The 18,607-nt window shown below is 47.7% G+C and overlaps 1 protein-coding gene across 2 annotated transcripts in view; it reads left to right on the top strand.

Moving 5' to 3' along the window:
* The window catches only part of RANBP10 (RAN binding protein 10), a 52,551-nt gene that overhangs the window by 24,941 nt on the left and 9,003 nt on the right, over positions 1-18,607 (top strand). For both annotated transcript variants that reach the window (XM_081118392.1, XM_081118391.1), the window contains exons 4-5: positions 12,283-12,450; positions 17,504-17,526. In XM_081118392.1, coding sequence (XP_080974518.1) covers positions 12,283-12,450; positions 17,504-17,526 — 191 coding nt within the window. The remainder of the gene's footprint in view (positions 1-12,282; positions 12,451-17,503; positions 17,527-18,607) is intronic.

Genomic DNA, 18,607 nt, shown 5'->3' with positions numbered 1-18,607 from the left:
TGGGTTGAGTCATCAGGGCTCCACTGGACATCCAGGTGAACGTCCTCCTGAGCGTCCTTGGAATGATTGTAGGTGTCGTATAAACCTCCCAAGTGAGTGCCAGTGTGGTAGAGGCAAAAAACCAACTGGTGATGGCCCTGCGGTTCAAGCCTGTAGGAGTCTCAAGCAGCCCTGCCTTGAAAGGGAGCAGCCAGGAGATTCTCTGAAGCCACTGGGCAGCTGCCGAGGAACAGGGCTATGGGAAGATAGGTTGGGGTTTGGGTGCCTGGTGCTGCCTTTCTCAATCTGTTATTCCTCTGTCGGAGATGTCCTTGGGAAAAGAACTGGATGGGGTCAATACCCAGAGGCCTCGTATCTCTGGCAACAGGTTCTATCTACTGGGCAGTCCAGAACAGAGGGTGGTTTGGCACTTGGGCCCAAGGGCCAGGTAACTGGTCAAAGCCCTTGGTGGTTCATGTGGTGATTAATGGTGCCAGTGCTGCAGGACCTGCCATGGCCCCTGCTGCAGAACTTGTTTTATGTAGGAGGCCCTCCTGCCTCCCTGCTGCTCCTCCCTGGGCCAGTAGCGCCCTTGGCCCTATGACCAGCTGAGCCCATGTTCCTTTCCCTTGGGCTGCTTCCCTCACCTACAAGGAGACCACAACATACCAGGGCTGCCCGAAAGCCTTTTGAAATGGGGCAACTCAGTCAGATCTGGTAATTACTATTCCTGGACTTGGGGCTTTCTTATCCTATTTTCTTCTTCCAAACATCATCTCCCACCTCTCTGTAGCACAGAGGTAAAAATTCTGGCTTTAAGACTATTTTTCAGGGAATGTTAAGTCCTTTGAGATAAGAGGTTTCATCGACAGCAGAGGGGCCAGTTCCGAAACCCGAGTTTGTCAGTCTCTGAAAACAGAGATTCTCAAGTGTCCTGCAGTGTGGCTGGAGGCTGGGGCCACATCAGGGTGGAGCTGAGTAGGGACCAGTTACTGCTCAACCCCTTGCCTTCCTAGTTCCAGGCAGAGGGAGACTGTATCTAGGGTCCTGGAAACATAGAATATTACTCCTGGGCCTCCTTTTGGCAAGTGTTTTGAGCACGCCTATCTCTCAGGATCCGGCAGTGTGTGCAAAGTCACAGGCTCCTATATTACCAGGGGTTACCTGTTCACTGACTTTCCCCAGAGGTTCACAAGGAGCTCAGTGTAAATAAGGAAAAGCCAAACCCAGCCACAGAGAGATATAGCAACGCGTGGAAGCTGAGGTTACACCTCAGTTTTGTGGGACAGTGCCCCACCCCTTTCCTTAGCCTGATTGAGCATGGATGACAGACCCAGCCTGTCCTATGGGAAGCAGAGGTGTAGCCCTGCCAGATGTGCCAGATGCCATATGAGCCGTTTCCTAGCCAGACCCAGGTAGCTGTTCCTTTTGGGGCAGGGTAGGAATGTGATTTGTGGAAGGCCTCTTTATATACAGGTGCTGGTGTGTAGCCTCTCGCCCTGCCCAGGTTTCAAGTTGACACCTGGCTCTGTCTCAGAGTAGGGCCTGGGTACCCCTATGAGGGCAGGCTCCACCTAGTGTCAGCCCCTGGTGTCACCAGCTACCTGCCACCAGCCTTTTTCTCCTGCCCTTTCTACTGTGACCTCTGTGCTGAGCACCATGAAGAGAAGGACCCAGGGAATCCCCTGCTCCTTTGTCCTAGAGCTGCCAGAGGCATCTTCTTAAGGTTGTGTTAATCCTGTTCCTTGGTACCATGGCTTGGGGTAACAGCCATATGAGTTCTGTGACAAGCCTTCTCTGATGTGACCCCACAGCATTTGCTGAATGAAACACTCTTTTGCTTTCCCATTATCCATTGTTGAGCTATTTCAGGCATTGCTCCTGTCATATTTTTAAAGATACTTGAGGTTATGGGAAAAGCATCTGTTCTCACGGATTTCTGAGGAGGGGTAGTTGTGAGTGAGTGACCATCCTTGAGAAGCAGCTCTGCCAGGAGGTCCTCCATGGCATTTGCACGCTTACCACAACAACTGCAGGCTCAGAAAGCACCCTGGGCAAGCTAACCTAGTTCCTTTCCTCCATAGCCAGCCTCAAGAGTAACATTCTGAGAGCTATTGAGCATGGCTCTTGAGCTCTACCAGGTGCTGGAGCGTCAGGTGGCCTCCCCAGGAAACTGGGAATAAACAGGAGTGGAACAGGCCTGGGGCTGCTGTTGGTGGGCTGTTAGGAGAGTGGATGGAGTACCTTCACCCCTGCCTGCTCTTTTAGGGAAGGAGGGAGCAGGAAGTCTGAAGCACCCAGGCTTGGACACAAGCTAGTGGTAGAGATGGAGAGGGAAGGAAAACTCACAGGTGCATACCTCCTGTGGGCTGGTGTTCCATGTCCATTCTTATTTAATCCTCTTACCAACCTGAAAGAGAAGTTCAGCCTGGGGAACTTAGAGGGGCTAAGAAGTGACAAAACAGGAATTCAAACCCAAGTCTCTCTGACCTCAAAGTCCAGTGATGACCGGGACATGTTTATTTGGGAGAGATGGCTGGTTTGGAGGCATGGGGGTCAGCTGTTAGGCTATCTTTGTGAACAAAACATGGACTGGACTCTGTCCTGGTCAGTCTTGGGCCAGGACCAGAAACTATTGGGCAGACACAGCCCCAGCCCCCTCCCAGGGTTCTGTGCTAATGTGCTGCTGATGTGGAAATCTTTCCACTTGGCAGTAGGAGTCCTCTTTATTTCTAGTTGCCCTGGGACTGAAGCTCTTGACATGTCCTGGTAGATGGGAGTGACACGGGGTGGGCTTCTGGAGTAATCATGCTGGAGTCCCTGGCACCTCCATGGGGAGTTTCCCACCTCTAGGGCACTGTAACCGGGGGTGGCATCTAGGAGTGCCAAGATGATAAACCATTTCCTCAGCCACCCCCACACTTCTATGACTGGGACTTCCCCTCTGAGTGATGCTGGAAGGGGAAGTTGGTGATGCCAGAGCATCTGAACTGGGCACCTGGGGCCTCCTGCCTCTGGCCTGAATGTGGCGTGGCTTCTTCTTGCATCACTGTCATCTGATGTGGCAGGAGATAGGCTTTTCTGCGTGGGTGTCAGGCCAGATACCCATTGGTTATTTCTGGGAGTGACAGGGCTTACTCTCTTTGAAGAGGGAAGAATGGTTAGTAGGGTGGCACTCTCTGTCAGAGTGTTGTCCCCATCATGCAGCCCTAGACATCATCTGATCCAGAACCACTTGGACCTGACTCTCTACAGGGCCTGACTCAGGCAGCCGTGTCCCCTTGTTTTCTTCTGGCCCTTACATCCCAGTGTCCCCTGGGATAGCTGGCTCTGGCCCTGTTGTGAGGGTGACAGTTTTCATTCCTGGGCACATCATTCTAGCCTCACATGAGGCCCATCCATAAAGGGGTGACTACACATGCTGCCAGGGCCCATGCTTAGAAAGTTGCTGACTTTGGCTCCAGGGTAGGAGTGGGAGGTAGGAAGGGAGGTCCAGTTCTGAAGCAGAGAGTGGTGGGGCTGGAAGGGAGGCTTGTCCAGGCAGAGATATGGGAGTGACCTTAGTTGCTGGACCCTCTTAACAGAAAGGAGGACTCAGAACATGGATTCTTCTAGAGCTGGTAGGGATATTTGTGTCACCTGTCCTATTTCATAAATGAGGAAACTAAGACCTAGAGAAGTTAAATGACTTACCCAGGGGTAGAGCCAGGTCCACAGCCTGGCTGTAGGCCTCTTTCCAGGGCCCAGAAGTAGCTTCGCCATTAGTCTGTATAAGTAGAGGCATGATGCAGGCAGACAGCTCTAATTTTTTTTTTTTTCTTTAAAAAAAAAAAAAAAATTCCTTACAATCAAGCCCAGGATTGCCCACAGTTGGTGTGTCACCATGTGGTCAGACACATTGACAATCTTGTGCTTCCGGTTTCCTGCCAGCCCTTGGCCACATTTCCCTTTTCATTTCAACAAACATTTCATGAGCACCTACTACTGTGGGTCAGCTGTGATGCAAGGTGAACAAAAGATGTGGTCCCTTTTGTTGAGAACTTTGGTTGCTTTAGGGGAGAGAAACCCATTTCTAATCAGCTTGTTTTGCCATACCTCAGGCAGGGCAAACAGAGGAGCCAGGCCTCTCTCTCTGTGTTTCTATCTCTTGCCTCTATTTTCTGTATATTAGCTTTAGTCAAACTGGCTTTCTACGTGAGGTTGGAATGATGGCAGCTTTGAGATCCACTCTCATTCTAGTTCTCTTGTGGAAAAATTCCAGGAAGATCTCTGATTGGTCCAGCTTGGGTCAGCCTGGCCCAAGGGGAGGAGGGGTTACTAGGATTAGTAGTCCCCACTGAAGCTACAAGATGGGTACACGGGAAGAGCAGCTACTTTTTTTTTTAATCCTCTTTTTTTTTTTTTTTTGGTTAATCCTTACCCGAGGATATTTTTTCCATTGATTTTTTTTAGAGAGTGGAAGGGAGGGAGGAAGGGGGAGAGAGAGAGAGAAACATCAATGTGAGAGAGGCACATCAGTTGGTTGCCACCTGAACACATCCTGACCAGGTTTGGGGATCGAACCTACAACCCAGGTATGTGCCCTTTACAGGGAATCAAACCCATGACCCTTGGGTTCACAGGCTGACACACTAACCACTGAACCACACCAGCTAGGGCAGGAGCTACTTCTTAAGAGAAGGTGAGTGCTATCTCCCAAAGAAGCAGGACTGGCAGACAAATCCTAGCACTCCTTGTTCCCCTCCCCTGCTGTTTGTGCTTGTGGCCTTGGAGGAGGGGTATTGGGAGGCTTTGTGCCCAGTCCCTTCTTAAAGTCGACAGAACCCAGCCAGACATTGATAGGGAGTGATTTGGTCTGGTCAGCCAAGCTTGGGGTCCAGAAACTTTGTAGGGGTTCCTGAAGTTTTTTCTGATTGAGCCCATCTTGAGGAGCCTATGCTGTTCTACTTTTAGAGCATCGTCCTCTCCTCTGTGTTTGGATTGGGGCCACCACCCTCACCTACTGTGGTTACCTACTTGGTGCTCCCTCAGTGGAAGGAGAATTGAGTTTCTGAATAGTGTTATCTCTGAGACCTAGGCTTCACGCAGCCTCTCAGTGACTCGGTTTCCTCACCTCTCAGATGGGGATTATCAAACCTACTGATTGGTTTGGAGACTCAGAATGTTTCTCACAAGTAGACACTTGTGGCCCGTTGACAGTGATGTCTAATTGCTACCCTCTCATTTTGTAGAAAAGGGAACCAAGGTCTGAGGAGGTGACTGCCCAGGGCCTGTCATCTTGGAGGGATAATACTGTGGCCAGGACCAGACTGCAGCAGCCTTTCAAGCCACACTTGCTGCCCTGGCACTTAGGGCTACAGTGTCTTTTTCTAAAAGACTAAACCCCCTCTTTAGAACCCTAGCCTGAGACTGACAACAACACACTGGCTACAAAATGTGCAACGGTTTTTCTCCTGTCTGCTCAATTCCTAAGAGTAGCAGTGGTAGGACCAGCTTCTCAAGGCCTGGGGAAAAGATTTGTCGAGGGTGGGGTGGCTGAATTAATTTAGAGTAACTCCATGCCCTTTAACATCTCATCTATTTTGGGCTTCTGATGCCTTTCTCTTGTGTTTGTTTTGACCTTTCTAGTCCTTGACTAGCCTGAATTTTACTCCCAAAGGGAAAACAGAAAGCCATTTTGTCAGGACAACTCAGTAGGAAAATCTTCCAGTGACTTCATTTTAAGTTTTCTGTCCACCACTGTTTGTTTAGTGAATGTTCCCCATCATATCCTTGCTGCATTTGGGATGAGCTACAGTCATCTTACCTGCCATGGATAGCCACCTGCAGCTTGGCTGTCTAATAAGACATCTCAAACTTAATGTGTCCAAAAGGCCTGCTCCTTCTGCCCATCTTCCCTGTCTCTTAGTAAATGGTACTAACGTCCACCTATTTGCCCAGGACAAAAACCTGAGAGGTCATACTCGTTTCCTCTCATACCTCATACCGTCCGCACCCTCATCCAATGAGTCCTGTTGACTCTGCTCTGAGTCTTTCCTAAGTGTCACTCAGCTTTGGCCCCTTTGGCTGCCTTTCTGTTTCTCAGACATGCTGAGCTCTTTCTCTTTGGCCCAAAAGTTCTTCCTTCTGATTTCCTTATCAAGCAGACCTCTGCTCTGGGGTCATCACTCACTAAGCTAACCTGAGTACTCTATCCCGGTCAGTCCCCACCCTGATCAGTCCCCATCTCCACTCCTGTTTCTAGCCCATCATCTGGGCTTTGTTTCCTTCAGAGCCCATTTTATCTACCAGTTGTTTTGTTATTTGCTTATTGGTTTTCTTATATATTGTGTCTTCTCTGCATCCTCCACACCACCCACAGCCCCTCTTGTCAACGCCATGGAGTACGCCTGGAGTTGATGATGCTTGTCCTTTCCGCAGGATGGGAATTTAGCACAGTGGCCCTAAACCAAGCTGCTGCCATAGCCGCTGTTACTAAATGAGGTGTATAAACGTGTTAAAGATATTCTGTTTTTAACCCCAAGCTGCCTTTCACGCACATGCATACACACCTATATACACATACAGATTCTTAATTGTGTTTGGAAAAATACTGGTTATCAAATGTTAGCTTCAATTGAAGATACATTACAGCTCTGATTTTCTTGGAAAAGCTTTTAACTTCATAGTACTGTGAGGAGACAAGGAGTTGAGGTGTTGCTTCTCTGCACAAATCTTTCCAGATGCTCAATAACTTTTATAGCCATGGGAACTGTATTAGTATCCTATGACTGTTGTAACAGTAGTAGTGGCTTATAGTTCTGGAGGGCAGAAGTCCTAAAATCAAGGTGTCAGCAGGATGGTATTCTTTCTGAAGTCTTCAGGGAAGAATCTGTTTTGTTGCCTTTTCTAGCTTCTAGAATCCACCTACAGTCCTTGACTCATGGCCCCATCCACCACCTTCAAAGCCAGAAATGTAACATCTTCCAGTTTCTCTGCTTCTCTCATCACATCGCCTTTTCCGACTTGACCTTCCTGAATGCCTCTTACAAGGATCCCTGTGATTTCATTGTGCCCCCCCATTCAGGATAACCTCCCCATTTCAAGAGTGTTAATTTACTCTTATGTAAAATCTTTTTCTTTTTTTTTTAACCATATTCGCAGTTCTGGGGATTAGGACAGGAACATCTTTGGGAGACCTTATTCATTGTACCACAGGGACTGAATTTTTTTCCTTTGGGTACATCTATGTAATAGATAAATTATTTGGGAATTGAAAAAAGAAAAACAGGAAAATGTATCTATTTTCTAGCCAAATTGAGGTGATGGTGAATCCTGAATTGACTCTAAATAACTATTTTGTGGCCTGGCCAGGCGTGTCTCAGCGGTTGAGCATTGACCTAGGATCCAGGAGATTGAGGTTCAATTCCTGGTCAGGGCACATGCCTGGGCTGCGGACTGGATCCCCAATGACTCTCTCATCATTGATGTTTCTGTCTGTCTCTCCCTCTCCTTTCCTCTCTCTGAAATCAATAAAGATATATTTAAAACGAACACACACAAAACCCCCACACAAAATAGTTATTTAAATCTTTTTTTTTTTTTTTTTTATATCTTTATTGATTTCAGAGAGAGGAAAGGAGAGGGAGAGAGAGAGAGAGAGAAACATCAATGATGAGAGAGTCATTGATCGGCTGCCTCCTGCATGCCCCCTACTGGGGATCGAGCCCACAACCCGACATGTGAATCGAACCCTGATCGCCTGGATCCCAGGTCGACGCTCAACCGCTGAGCCACACCCAGCCGGGCTGGGGTTTTTTTAAGTGAACTCTTCAGTTTTTAAAAAATTTAAATCCATATTTATAACTTGAATTAAAAATCTAAAATTTCTGTGGTAGTTTTGTCAAAATAATTATATATAGTTTATTTTTAAGGAAAGTGTTCAAAGTACTTCAATATTTATTTTAGATCTTTGAAAGTGTAAACATCTGTTTTTTTGGTGGATGTTACTGATCTCCCATACACGGAGACAAAAATACCTTTCAGATTTCCTTGAGTCACTGACTAGAAAATGGTTCTTTCAGGTTGTTGCACTAGCTGTGATAAATCAAATGGCCACATTATTATTAGGTTTTCTTGAGTACCTACTGCTTCCGTCTGAGAAAGCTACAAAAAGAAAACCTTCTAGCTCATGCCTTCTACCTTCTAGATGGTAAAATCTGTACAACAGATTTGCCACGGAGGATAATCCTTTGCAGTGCCCACCCTGGTCAGTTCCCACCCTGGCCACTAGGTCTGGGGTTGGGTGGAGGTATGTGTCCTGGTCTGCTGGCTCTGGCTGCTTGGTGAGGCAGGAGGGTGGGTGTGCCGTGCCCTGGAGAGCAGAAACTTCAACTGCCACCTTGAGATATGAGTCTTCATTCAGTGCCTGTGTGTTCCTCTAGGGCTGGGATCTGGGCCTTCCTTCATTGCTGGCCTGCAGGGCCCCTGCCTCACTGAAGACAGAGATCCTACGTCCACAGCCCCCCAAGACCAATGCATCTGACTACTCTTCTGGTGATGGGGGAAGGGGTTGGGGATGGTTTCACTGCTAGAGTTGTTACCACCCCAAATGAGACAGTACCTGTGGCAAGAAGGATTTGGGCTTTGGAACTTAAAGATTTAGGTTCAAGTCCCAGCTCTGGCACTTCGCAGCTCTGTGTGCCGGTGAGCAAGCCCCCCAGTCTCTTGGTGAGGTGGAGGTGGCAGTACTTGTGCCAAACACACAGGGTTATCCCAGTGCTTTTCTAAAGGGTTGCCACATTATGGTCAGTTACTGTGTCGCATGTGGGAAGTTCCCATGTTCCATCTGAGGGATCCAGGAAGGGAAGGAAGGGAGGACTACTGTGACTGGTGTGGATATGGATTGTGAGTCATGGGAAGCTGGTGGGCATGCCCAGGGCTGCCAAGCTCAGTTTGAGCCAAACCTGGAGGGATGATTGTCATTTTGGTCCTCACTGCTGTCCAGCTGGCTGTTCTTCATCTATGGCCTTCCTAGACCAGAGGAGCTGCTGCTACTGCAGCTGCTGCTGCCAGGAGCCATAGTGTCTCCTGTGTTGAAGCCTGAGGAGAGGCCTTGCCTGTCAGCCTGCCTGTCTGGGGGAAATGGGCGTTGCTGTGCCCCAGAGAGTCATTTCCTGAGATCAAATGATTTGTGTACCTGCCAGCAATAGTAAGGCCCTTCCCAGTCCTGGACATAAGGAGCTTAGAAGTTGGGTTGATGCCCACAGCAGCACCATGTCCCCTGAGCCAAGGCAGTCCCGGTGTCTCTGGGGAATTGGGAAGGTGAGAACAGAGCCTGGCTCCAGGTCCAGGCCTTGGGCCTTGGGCCTTTAAAGCCAGTCCTGAGCAGTTCTCATGGTAGTTTCCTTGTAATGTGGTGGGAAGATGCCTGGAGGGGAACAGCAGAGTTTTGGGCCCTGACCTGTAGTGAGAGCCATTCAACTGTGACCTGTTTCCCACTATGGGCTCTGGGGGGGAACCTTTGCTTAACCAGAGGGTTCCTGGCTGAAGACATGAGGGCTTAAGGTACACAAGGCTTGGGGTGGAGGCTGTGATTATGAGGAGCAGCTTGCCCTTGAGCCCACTGGTTTAAATGCAGGGCAGAGTTTGGGCTCCAAGGTCTGGTCAGCTCCACCACTCCAGTCATGCTGTCTGTCTCCCATGCCAACCCCTGGGCCTGTCACCCATCTGTTCTCACCCCACACCTTTGCTTAGAACCTGCCCACAACTCTTGTCTTCAGCCTTAGCTTTTCCTACCCATGCTACTTGGGAGGGGCAGGATGTCATTAAGCATGTTCACCTGGGCTTGCTGCTCAGACACCAGAAGGCAGCAGAGGCTGGGAAAGTTACGTGGAGGGCCTACCTTGGGGAGTAGACCTGCCTGCCAGCCCCTCAGCTTGCCTACCCTGTTTGGGTCCTGGACTTGCCATGGCCCTGTGAAAATATTTACATTTCTGTTCCTTAGCCAAGCAGGCAGGCAGGCCCCTCTGCAGCTCACACTCTCCTATACTACCTGCATTCATGCCTTTACCTGTATATCTCCCTCCTGGAATGACCTCCTTCACTCTTGCCCCTGTATAAAACCTTAGTACACATTAGCGGTCTCATTTCTGCTCTCACCATTTTTATTCAGCATTGTATTGGAGTTCCTGGTCAGGACAGTAAGTCAGGAAAAAGAAATGAAAGGCATGCAGAGTGGAAAGGAAGAAATAGAACTGTCTTTATTCTCAGACAATATATTAAAATATTCTGAAGAATCTTCATAAAAGCTACCAGAACTAATTGGTGAGTTTAACAAGGTTGCAGGACATCAGGTGAATATATAAAATATCAAATATATGTGTGTGTGTTTAACAGTGTTATTGAGATAAAATTTACATATCATAAAATGCACCCATTTAAAATGTACAACGATTCAGTGGTTTTTAGCGTGTTTACAGAGTTGTGCAAACTATCAAAATCTAATTTTAGAACATTTCCATTACTCCAGAAAGAAATCTTGACCCCATTTCCCCATCTCAAAAAATCATTATAGTTTGTTATAATAGCAAGGAACAATTGGAAATTAAAATGAAGTGCTTAGAGATAAATTTGTCAAAACATTGTTGAGCGAAATTAAAGACCTAAATAAGTGGAGAGATATGCCATGTTCATTGGTTGGAATACTCAGGATTATTAAACTATCCTCCAAATTGACCTATAGATTCAGCATAATCCCAATCAAAATTCCAGTAGGCCTTTGAAAGACATTGTTAAGAAAATGAAAAAACAAGCCATAGACTGGGAGAAAATATTTACAGAACACACAAAAGAATTTATATCCAAGATATATTTAGACCCTTTATAGCTCAGTAAGGTACACAACCCAATTTTTAAAAAGGATTAGAGGCCCTAGTGCGTTGGCCAGCAGACTGAAGGGTTCTGGATTTGATTCCGGCCAAGGGCACATACCCTCAGTTGCAGGCTCAATCCCCTGGAGGCAACCAATCAGTGCATCTCTCTCACATAGATGTTTCTCTCTCTCCGCCTTCCACTCTCTCTGAAAAGCAATGGAAAAAATATCCTCGGGTGAGAATGAAAAAAGGATTAAAGATTTGAACAAACAGTTCAATCATTTTCTAATAAACCAGTGGTAAATGAGTATATGAAAAGATGCTCAACCTCTTTGGTCATTGGGGAAATGCAAATTAAAGCCAAAATGATATTAAAACAACTACATCCCTACTAAAATGGCTAAAAGAAACAGAAAAGAATAAAGACAATTGACAATATCAAGTGCTGGTGAAAATGTGGAACTCATACATTGCTGGTGGGAATACAAACCAGTACAGCCACTTTGGAAAACAGTTTGGCAGTTTGTTATCAAGTTAAACATATACTTATCTCATAACCCAGCAGTACCACTTCTAAGTATTTACCCAAGAGAAATGAAAACATATGTCTATACAAACACCTGTATGTAAATATTTATTGGTTTTATTCATAATAGCCCAAAATTGGAAATGACTCAAATGTCATCAACTAGTAAATGGATAGATGAACTGTGGTATATCCATATAATGGAGTACTACTCAGCAGTAAAGAGAAACAAAATACTTGTACATCTAACAATGTGGATGAATCCATCCTGCGATTCCATTTATATGACATCTGGAAAAGGCAAGGCCATAGGAACAAATCAGGGTTGGGGATAGGTGGAGGGGGATTGACTGCAAAGAGGCATGAGGAAACTTTTTGGAGTGATGGAAATGTTCTATATCTTTATTGTGGTGGTGGTAACATGTTAACATCTGTTAAAATTTGTTTAAACCTAATTGAACTGTCAGTTAAAATGGGAGAATCTATTACATGTAAATTATACTTCAGTTAAAAAATTTTTTTTCATCACTTGGCCTTTTGGCTGAAATTTTTTTTAAAAACCCACCATGATACACCTCAGAGTTTATTTCAAGCCCCTTCTCCTTGAGGTTTCCCCGACCCATCTTCTTGTTGCATGGATTTCTAGTAAGTCCCTTCCAGGTCACTCGGTTTTGGTTCCTGCTGACCACAGCTTGGGCTTCTTCAATAGGGCTGCCTCAGCTCCTCAGGGGTAGTGAGCTACTGGACTCACTGCTCATTTGGCACAGCCAGACCCTGTCCACAGCCAGCTCTGTGAGAGGCTGAGAATGCTGACTGAGGTGGTAGCAGGCTGGGGAGAGGAGTTCAGACCTGGGTGGGCTGCTTTGGCTGTCTTGCTTCTCTCAAGTACCTCTACTCAGCTGTGGCTGCTCTCTTCCCCCACAGGTTGGGATAAACATTCCTATGGTTACCATGGCGATGATGGGCATTCCTTCTGCTCCTCGGGGACTGGCCAGCCCTATGGTCCTACATTCACCACAGGAGACGTGATTGGCTGCTGCGTCAACCTCATCAACAGCACATGCTTCTACACCAAAAATGGCCACAGCCTTGGTGCGTACATAGGGGACCTTGGTGGGTTTGCTCTATGGAGTCACTTTGGTTGGTGAGAGGCCCAGGGCCAAGGCAGTGTTACAGATCCTCTGCTGAGCTCTGTGAGGTGAAGGGAGAGTAGCATGGGCACTCTCTTTGTTAATCCATCCATTTAGGATCATTATGGAGCCCAGGGTCAGTGCTGAGAGAGCAGCATTGTCATAGTCATGCTCCTGGCCTGTGTGATACTTGTTGGAGCAGGGTTTGGGGTTGGTGAGAAGTTTGAGGATCCCAAATACATATCTGAGTGGTAGTGGTTTGCATGCCCGTGGCCTGGGCCCAGACTTTGGCGTGCCCTTCTGACACTCAGGGTCATGGTTGCTATGAAGCAATACTGAGGGCTGTTCTAGTACAGGAGGTAAACAGACAGGCTGGAGTCAGATGGGGCCAGGTCTCTTTAGACCTGTCTATGGTTAATACAGACCAACCTGGACAGACTTATATTTAAAAAGGTCCCTTTGGTGAAACTGAGAAGGATGGACTGACTGGAGTAAAGGCCACCGGAAGTGTAAGGTGGCCTGAGGCAAGGCAGTGGTGATGCGTGAAGGAAGTGGGGTGGCCCCTGCAGGATTTAGTTACAGATAGGGTGCCTTAGCAAGAAGGGAAGATGGGAAGGTGGCTGGGTTAGTGGCGCTATCAACTGGGATTAGGAACCCAGGAGGAGCAGCAGTCAGTGGAGGGTGATGGGGCCCTGAAGGATCCCATGGAAGAGCAATCCTGTACCTGTGTAGAAATTTAGGATTAGAACCTGAGAGAGGGGGAGACTGGCTATCCTGATGACTTGCCCTACTAGGACTGACTGTATTTGGCTCTTGAGTAAGAGGAGCCCTTGGCCAGAGCGGTCCTGAGTGGTTCTTAACTGCTGGGTCTTCCTTCCTGGGTTTGCAGAGGTCTCTAATTTGGCAGAACCATACCAGCCAGGCTGGCCATGGGCCTTGCCAGGAAAAGAAGTTGGGCATTTTACTTGGAACACAACTCCTAGGAGACCCACTTCCCCTGGCTTGAGGGGTAGTTAAAAGGGAGCCGCCACTCCCCACAGCCCTTCTGTGGTTTCTCCAGGAGGTGAGCCCAGGCAGAATCAAGGGACCTATTGGAAATGGGGTTTGCTAGTGGCTGGACTGAGTGATCAGGAGCCCGCATTCCTCAACAAAGCAGTTGGATGCCACAGCCCAGAGTGAGTATCCGCAGCATAGCACATACACTCCATAGCTGACTCAGGTGCACGTCAGAGAAACTCTCCTCTGAGCCATGGTCACCTAGCTGCAGTTGCTGGTATCCAGCTAGTGAGGAGCTAGCAGACTGAGGGCTCTGCCAAGGTCTCAAGATGCTTGAGTGGGGCTCTAAACTCCCTACTTTGTTCTCTGACTCCAGCTATTTCCTGGCTCTTGGTTTTTCTGCTGTCAGAGTTCCAGGGGCCACTGCTGTGGATTCTTATTCTTTACCCAAGCTGCCCTTCACCTGCCGCTCAGTTCCTTCTTCTCTGGATCCCTGCCCCCTTCACATTCCTCCAGCTTGTCCACACCTTGGTCAGAATACCTGCTGGGGGACCCACAGTTTGAGGCATATCCTGCTGTCACCTGTGCATCCGCACCTCCCTCCTCTGGGCCTTAAATGTGTACTAGGGCCCATGAGCTCTATGTCAGTCAGGTCCCTAGGTCCATAAAGAGCTCATGGCCACCTTAATGTCAGTCCAAACCCTCACACTGTTTTTAAAAAGTCATCTTCCTAGTGCATGCTTTTTATTGACCCCAAGCAAGACCTCGCACATCTTGTAATTAAACTTCACTTAGGAGTGTATTGCCTACTTTTTCAGCCTGTCAGGATCTCCTGTGGTCTTGTGTTTGTTCTATCTCAAATATTTGGTGTTCTTTTCAGCATTGCATTAAACCTAAAATTTGATAAATTTATTTGTGTGTGTTTTTATTAAGATATAAAAAATATTGGAAGAGAACAAGGTTGAGATTTCAACCTTTTAGCCTATAGCTTGTTCAGGTGGACACCAACCATTTCAGAAACACTTCGTTATGTTATTTTGAAACTCATGTTTTTCTCTTGTCCACAAGGATAATGCTGAGACTTTATTAAAAATTGGATATCACCTGTCCCCTGCATTTTCTTGATCATGAAATTTAATAGAAAGGAAATGAACTTGGAGTAGATAGTCTACTTGGTAACTTTTCTAATGACCTTGTTTCCTTTTCAAAAGCCAGCTTATCAATAAATGTGCTTCAGAATCTCACGTAGGATCAGTGAGCCATCACTGCTTTCTAACCTCAGAACCTTTACCCCTTTTGAGAAGAATGATGTTTCCTGGCCTCCCCCCATTTACTTCATTTACTCTGTTGTCCCCTGTCACAGCACTCACCCTATATGGCATTGATCAGTTGTCTGTAATTATTAGTTACATGCCATTTCTCTTGCTGGAATTGGCAGCACTTTTAGGGCCAGACTTGCAGCTGGTTTCCTAGTGCCTATCACAAGGCCTGGCTCCTGGGAGGTCTCAGAAGATACTTGACAGAAGGATAAATGAGCAGGTTAATGGAGACAGGAGACTGATGGCTCATCCACAAGTGGTCCGTGTACTTGCAGTCATTTTTATCTAGCTCTGTGCTCTCTCACAGGTTCTTTATACCCTCAGCCTCAGTGACCCCTGACCTATGTCTCTTTGGCTCAGAACATTTCTCATCAGCAAGTTTGAGTGTCGTGTTTGCATCCTGGATCTTTGCCTGGGCCTTCTTCCTGTGGGCCAACCCAGATCTGTTCATCACAGTGGCCTTGCAGAGCCTCCCAGAGACCTGCAGGGGTGGGGGGAGCAGTATTGCCCTTGTCCAGTGCAATAGGGGGTGGGGTAGCCTCTTTTCTCATCCTCCTGGAAGCACCTCAAGGTCTTATCCTTCCTGAGTGCCATTATGAGATAGAGCTGGGTAAGCTTAGGTTGGTCATCCCCTGCCCAGAAGTGTGGCAGTTGCCTCACCCAGTGGCACAACTGTAGCCAACTTGTAGCCACACCTCACAGTTTATGAAGCAGCTTTCACACAGTATCTCAGTTTCTCTCTTGAGGTGTCAGGATTAGTGTTACCCCCTTTTTTCAGACGGCTCAGAGAAGTTGGGTAACTTGCCAAATTGCAGGTAACTGATGGAGCCTGGACTTCCCCTTCTTCCAGGGTTCTGTGGGCTTCCTCTATGAGCTGGGGGTACAGCAACAGCAGCCTGGCCATACTGAGATCCATGAGGGCAGCTCCCATGCAGACCTGGAGGGTGGATGTTGTGGTCTCCTCATGGGTGCAGAGGGGCTCCTAGATTTCATTTTCCCAGCTCTATGACTGCTTATCTGCATGTGGGGCTCAGAAGTGGCCTGAGGTAGGTAGATCATGGAGTTTATGAGCTTCCTTCATTGCGGAGCAAAGTATCCCAGCAAAGAATGTAAACAATCTCTCTGTGCTTTATTTTTTCATGTGTAAACTTGTGTTCCTATACACCTTTCAAGGTTGTTCTGAGGATTAAATGGTTTCTTTTTTCTTTTTTTAGAAATATTTTTATTGAATTTTAGAGAGGAAAGGAGAGGGAGAGAAAGAAACATCAATGTGAGAGCAAAGCATCGATCAGCTGCCTCCTGCATGCCCCCTACCGGGGATTAAGCCTGCAACCTGGGCTTGTGCACTGACTGGGAATTGAACTGGCAACCTTTTGGTGCACAGAACAACAGCCAAACAACTGAGCCATACTAGCCAGGGCTAAATGACTTCTTGTTAGACACTGAGCCCAGTGCCCAGTACAGAGGAAGCATGTGGTATGCACTGGCTAGCTGGCAGGATTTGCTCCAGGTTTACTGGGAGACCTGTGGTCAGACCCCTCACCTCTTCTTCTGTCTTGTGGGGTTTTAGTTTCTTTTCTGAGTGGGGTTGGGAGAACAGACTGGGACCTCTAAGGAGCCGGTGGTTGAAAACCTTTCAGGCCAAAAGCTCAGGAGTTTCTAGAAGATATAAGAATTTATAAAATGGGAAGGCTGTGAGCCCTTGGGACAGTCTCCTTTGGCCCTTTCGTTTCTCAGCCTGCAGCACATGAGTGCTCTGGTGAATATTCTGAGGCCTCTCTCTTGCTCAGACCTGCTTATGTATTTGAGGGCCTGCTCCCCTCCACCTTCACTTCTGATTTAGGCTGAGTTCCCTGGAAGCACAACCTCTTCTCTTGGCAGGAGGGTTCAGAGGGTACACAGGCCAGTGTTAACCTGGGCTTTGTCACCTTGGAAGTTCTGAGGACTGGATGGGTATGCGCTGGAAATGAGCAGCCGCTACCGTCACTGTCTCCACTGCTTAGAGATAGATGTTGGAGTGTCAGACTTAGAATGAATCCAGCCCCACCACTTCTAGTTTTATGACTATTGGCAAATCATTTAACCTCTGAGGTTTACTTTCCTCATCTGTAAAACGAGGATAAGAAAGCCTGCTTCCCAGAGTTGGTATGAGCATCAGATGAGGTAAGAATGGAAAAGGGCTGGCATATATAGTAGGTCTCCATAAATACATGTTGGATTAAGAGAAGGCTCAGGCCTGGAAAGATATCAGGGGTAGATCATTTGGGTTTTAGTCCTTCCTACCTGACTTTTCCTGAGAGAATGGAAGAGTTGTGGACATATATACATATTTTTAATATGTTTTTATTGACTTTAGAGAGAGGAAGGGAGGGGGGGAGAGAGAGAAATATCAATCCCTCCAGTACGCACCCTGACCAGGGATAGAACCCACAACCTGGGTATGTGCTCTGACCGGGAATCGTACCAGCGACCTTTTAGTGCATGGGATGACACTCAACTAACTGAGCCACACTGGCCACGGCAACATATTTAAATATCTGACTTCCCTTCCGGCCAGGCCATCTAGCAAAAAGAAGGCCAGTGTCTAAAACTAACTCTAGCATATGGTTGGCCTCCACCATAGGATAGATGTGACCAGCCCCTCCCAAGCTATTGTGATGAACCGTCTTTGAGCTGATGACTGTTTCTTTTCCTCCACAGGTATAGCCTTCACAGATCTCCCGGTAAGTACTACTATTGGGTCTCCCTTCTTTGGGCTTTTGGGGGCTGACTGGGATGGGGATGGTGGTACCTGCAAGTGTAGGGTGTGGAGTCTGGCCCTTTCCCCAACCAGGAATGTGTGCTGTGCTGTCTACTTGAGGGTACCAGTAGGGGGTACCTGCTCGCCTTTCTCCAGTAGCGAGGCCTGGTCTTCTGCTATGACTCTTAGCAGTTGCAGTGATTTGTGGCCTTTCTAAAGACAGCTGGGGGTTTGGGGGAGATGAGGGTAGCCCCATGGCTCAGCTGGTCTCAGCCACTTCTGTGACTTATAGCCAGTGGACTGGGTACAGAGTATAGAGAATTGTTCCTGAACTATTAGATCCCTGTACATTCCTATCAGAGATTCCTGAGGAAAGCCAGTGCCCTAGGGGACTGAACCTGCTACCATACAGGGAACCCTGAGCCAGAGAGGTGAGCTTTGTGGCGTCTTCTCTTCTTGGAAAAGGGTGAGGTTTCCTGCTGGCTTAGTTCAGGGCTCATCCCCACCTCCTGAACCCCTTTTTAATAGTCATCACAGGCCTCCTCATGCAGACCTCCACCCAGAATGCTGGGAGCCTGGTGCCCTGCTTTCTTTGCCCTGCCCGGGTTCTGGAAGGAGGAAAGGTTTGCTGACTCTGGTGACTGCTTTGGGATCCTGGGCACTCCTGTGATGCCCAAGGAAGTATCCTTGTGATCTGCAGGGCCTTCTGAAGCCCAGACTGCAGCACCAAGGATCAGAATCCTCATCTATGGATTAGAATCCTTCTCTCCTACCTGGAGGCCTCAGAAAGGGGCTTTGGTCCTAGGTAAAGTGAACAAACACAGGAGAGAATTCTGACCTTGGCTGGGGAAGATTCTAGCTATGGAGATGGGACATGAAACAGCCAGATGTGAATGTTGGCAGTATGTCCACAAGAGCTAGAAAGTGAGTGGATGCAGGGAAGGCTTGCTGGAGGAGGTGGGCTTTGCCTGTGGCATGGAAGGTAGGAGGGGAAAGGAAGGAGGCAAGGGGTCTTGTAGGTTCAGAACTCATGGTGAGCTGAACTCAGTGTGCAGTAAAGGCAA

Source organism: Miniopterus schreibersii, assembly GCF_964146895.1.
Source record: "Miniopterus schreibersii genome assembly, chromosome: 18".
NCBI classification, from domain to species: Eukaryota; Metazoa; Chordata; class Mammalia; order Chiroptera; family Miniopteridae; genus Miniopterus; species Miniopterus schreibersii.
Note: the sequence above shows the minus strand (reverse complement) of the source record. Positions and strands in the feature narration are given on the sequence as shown.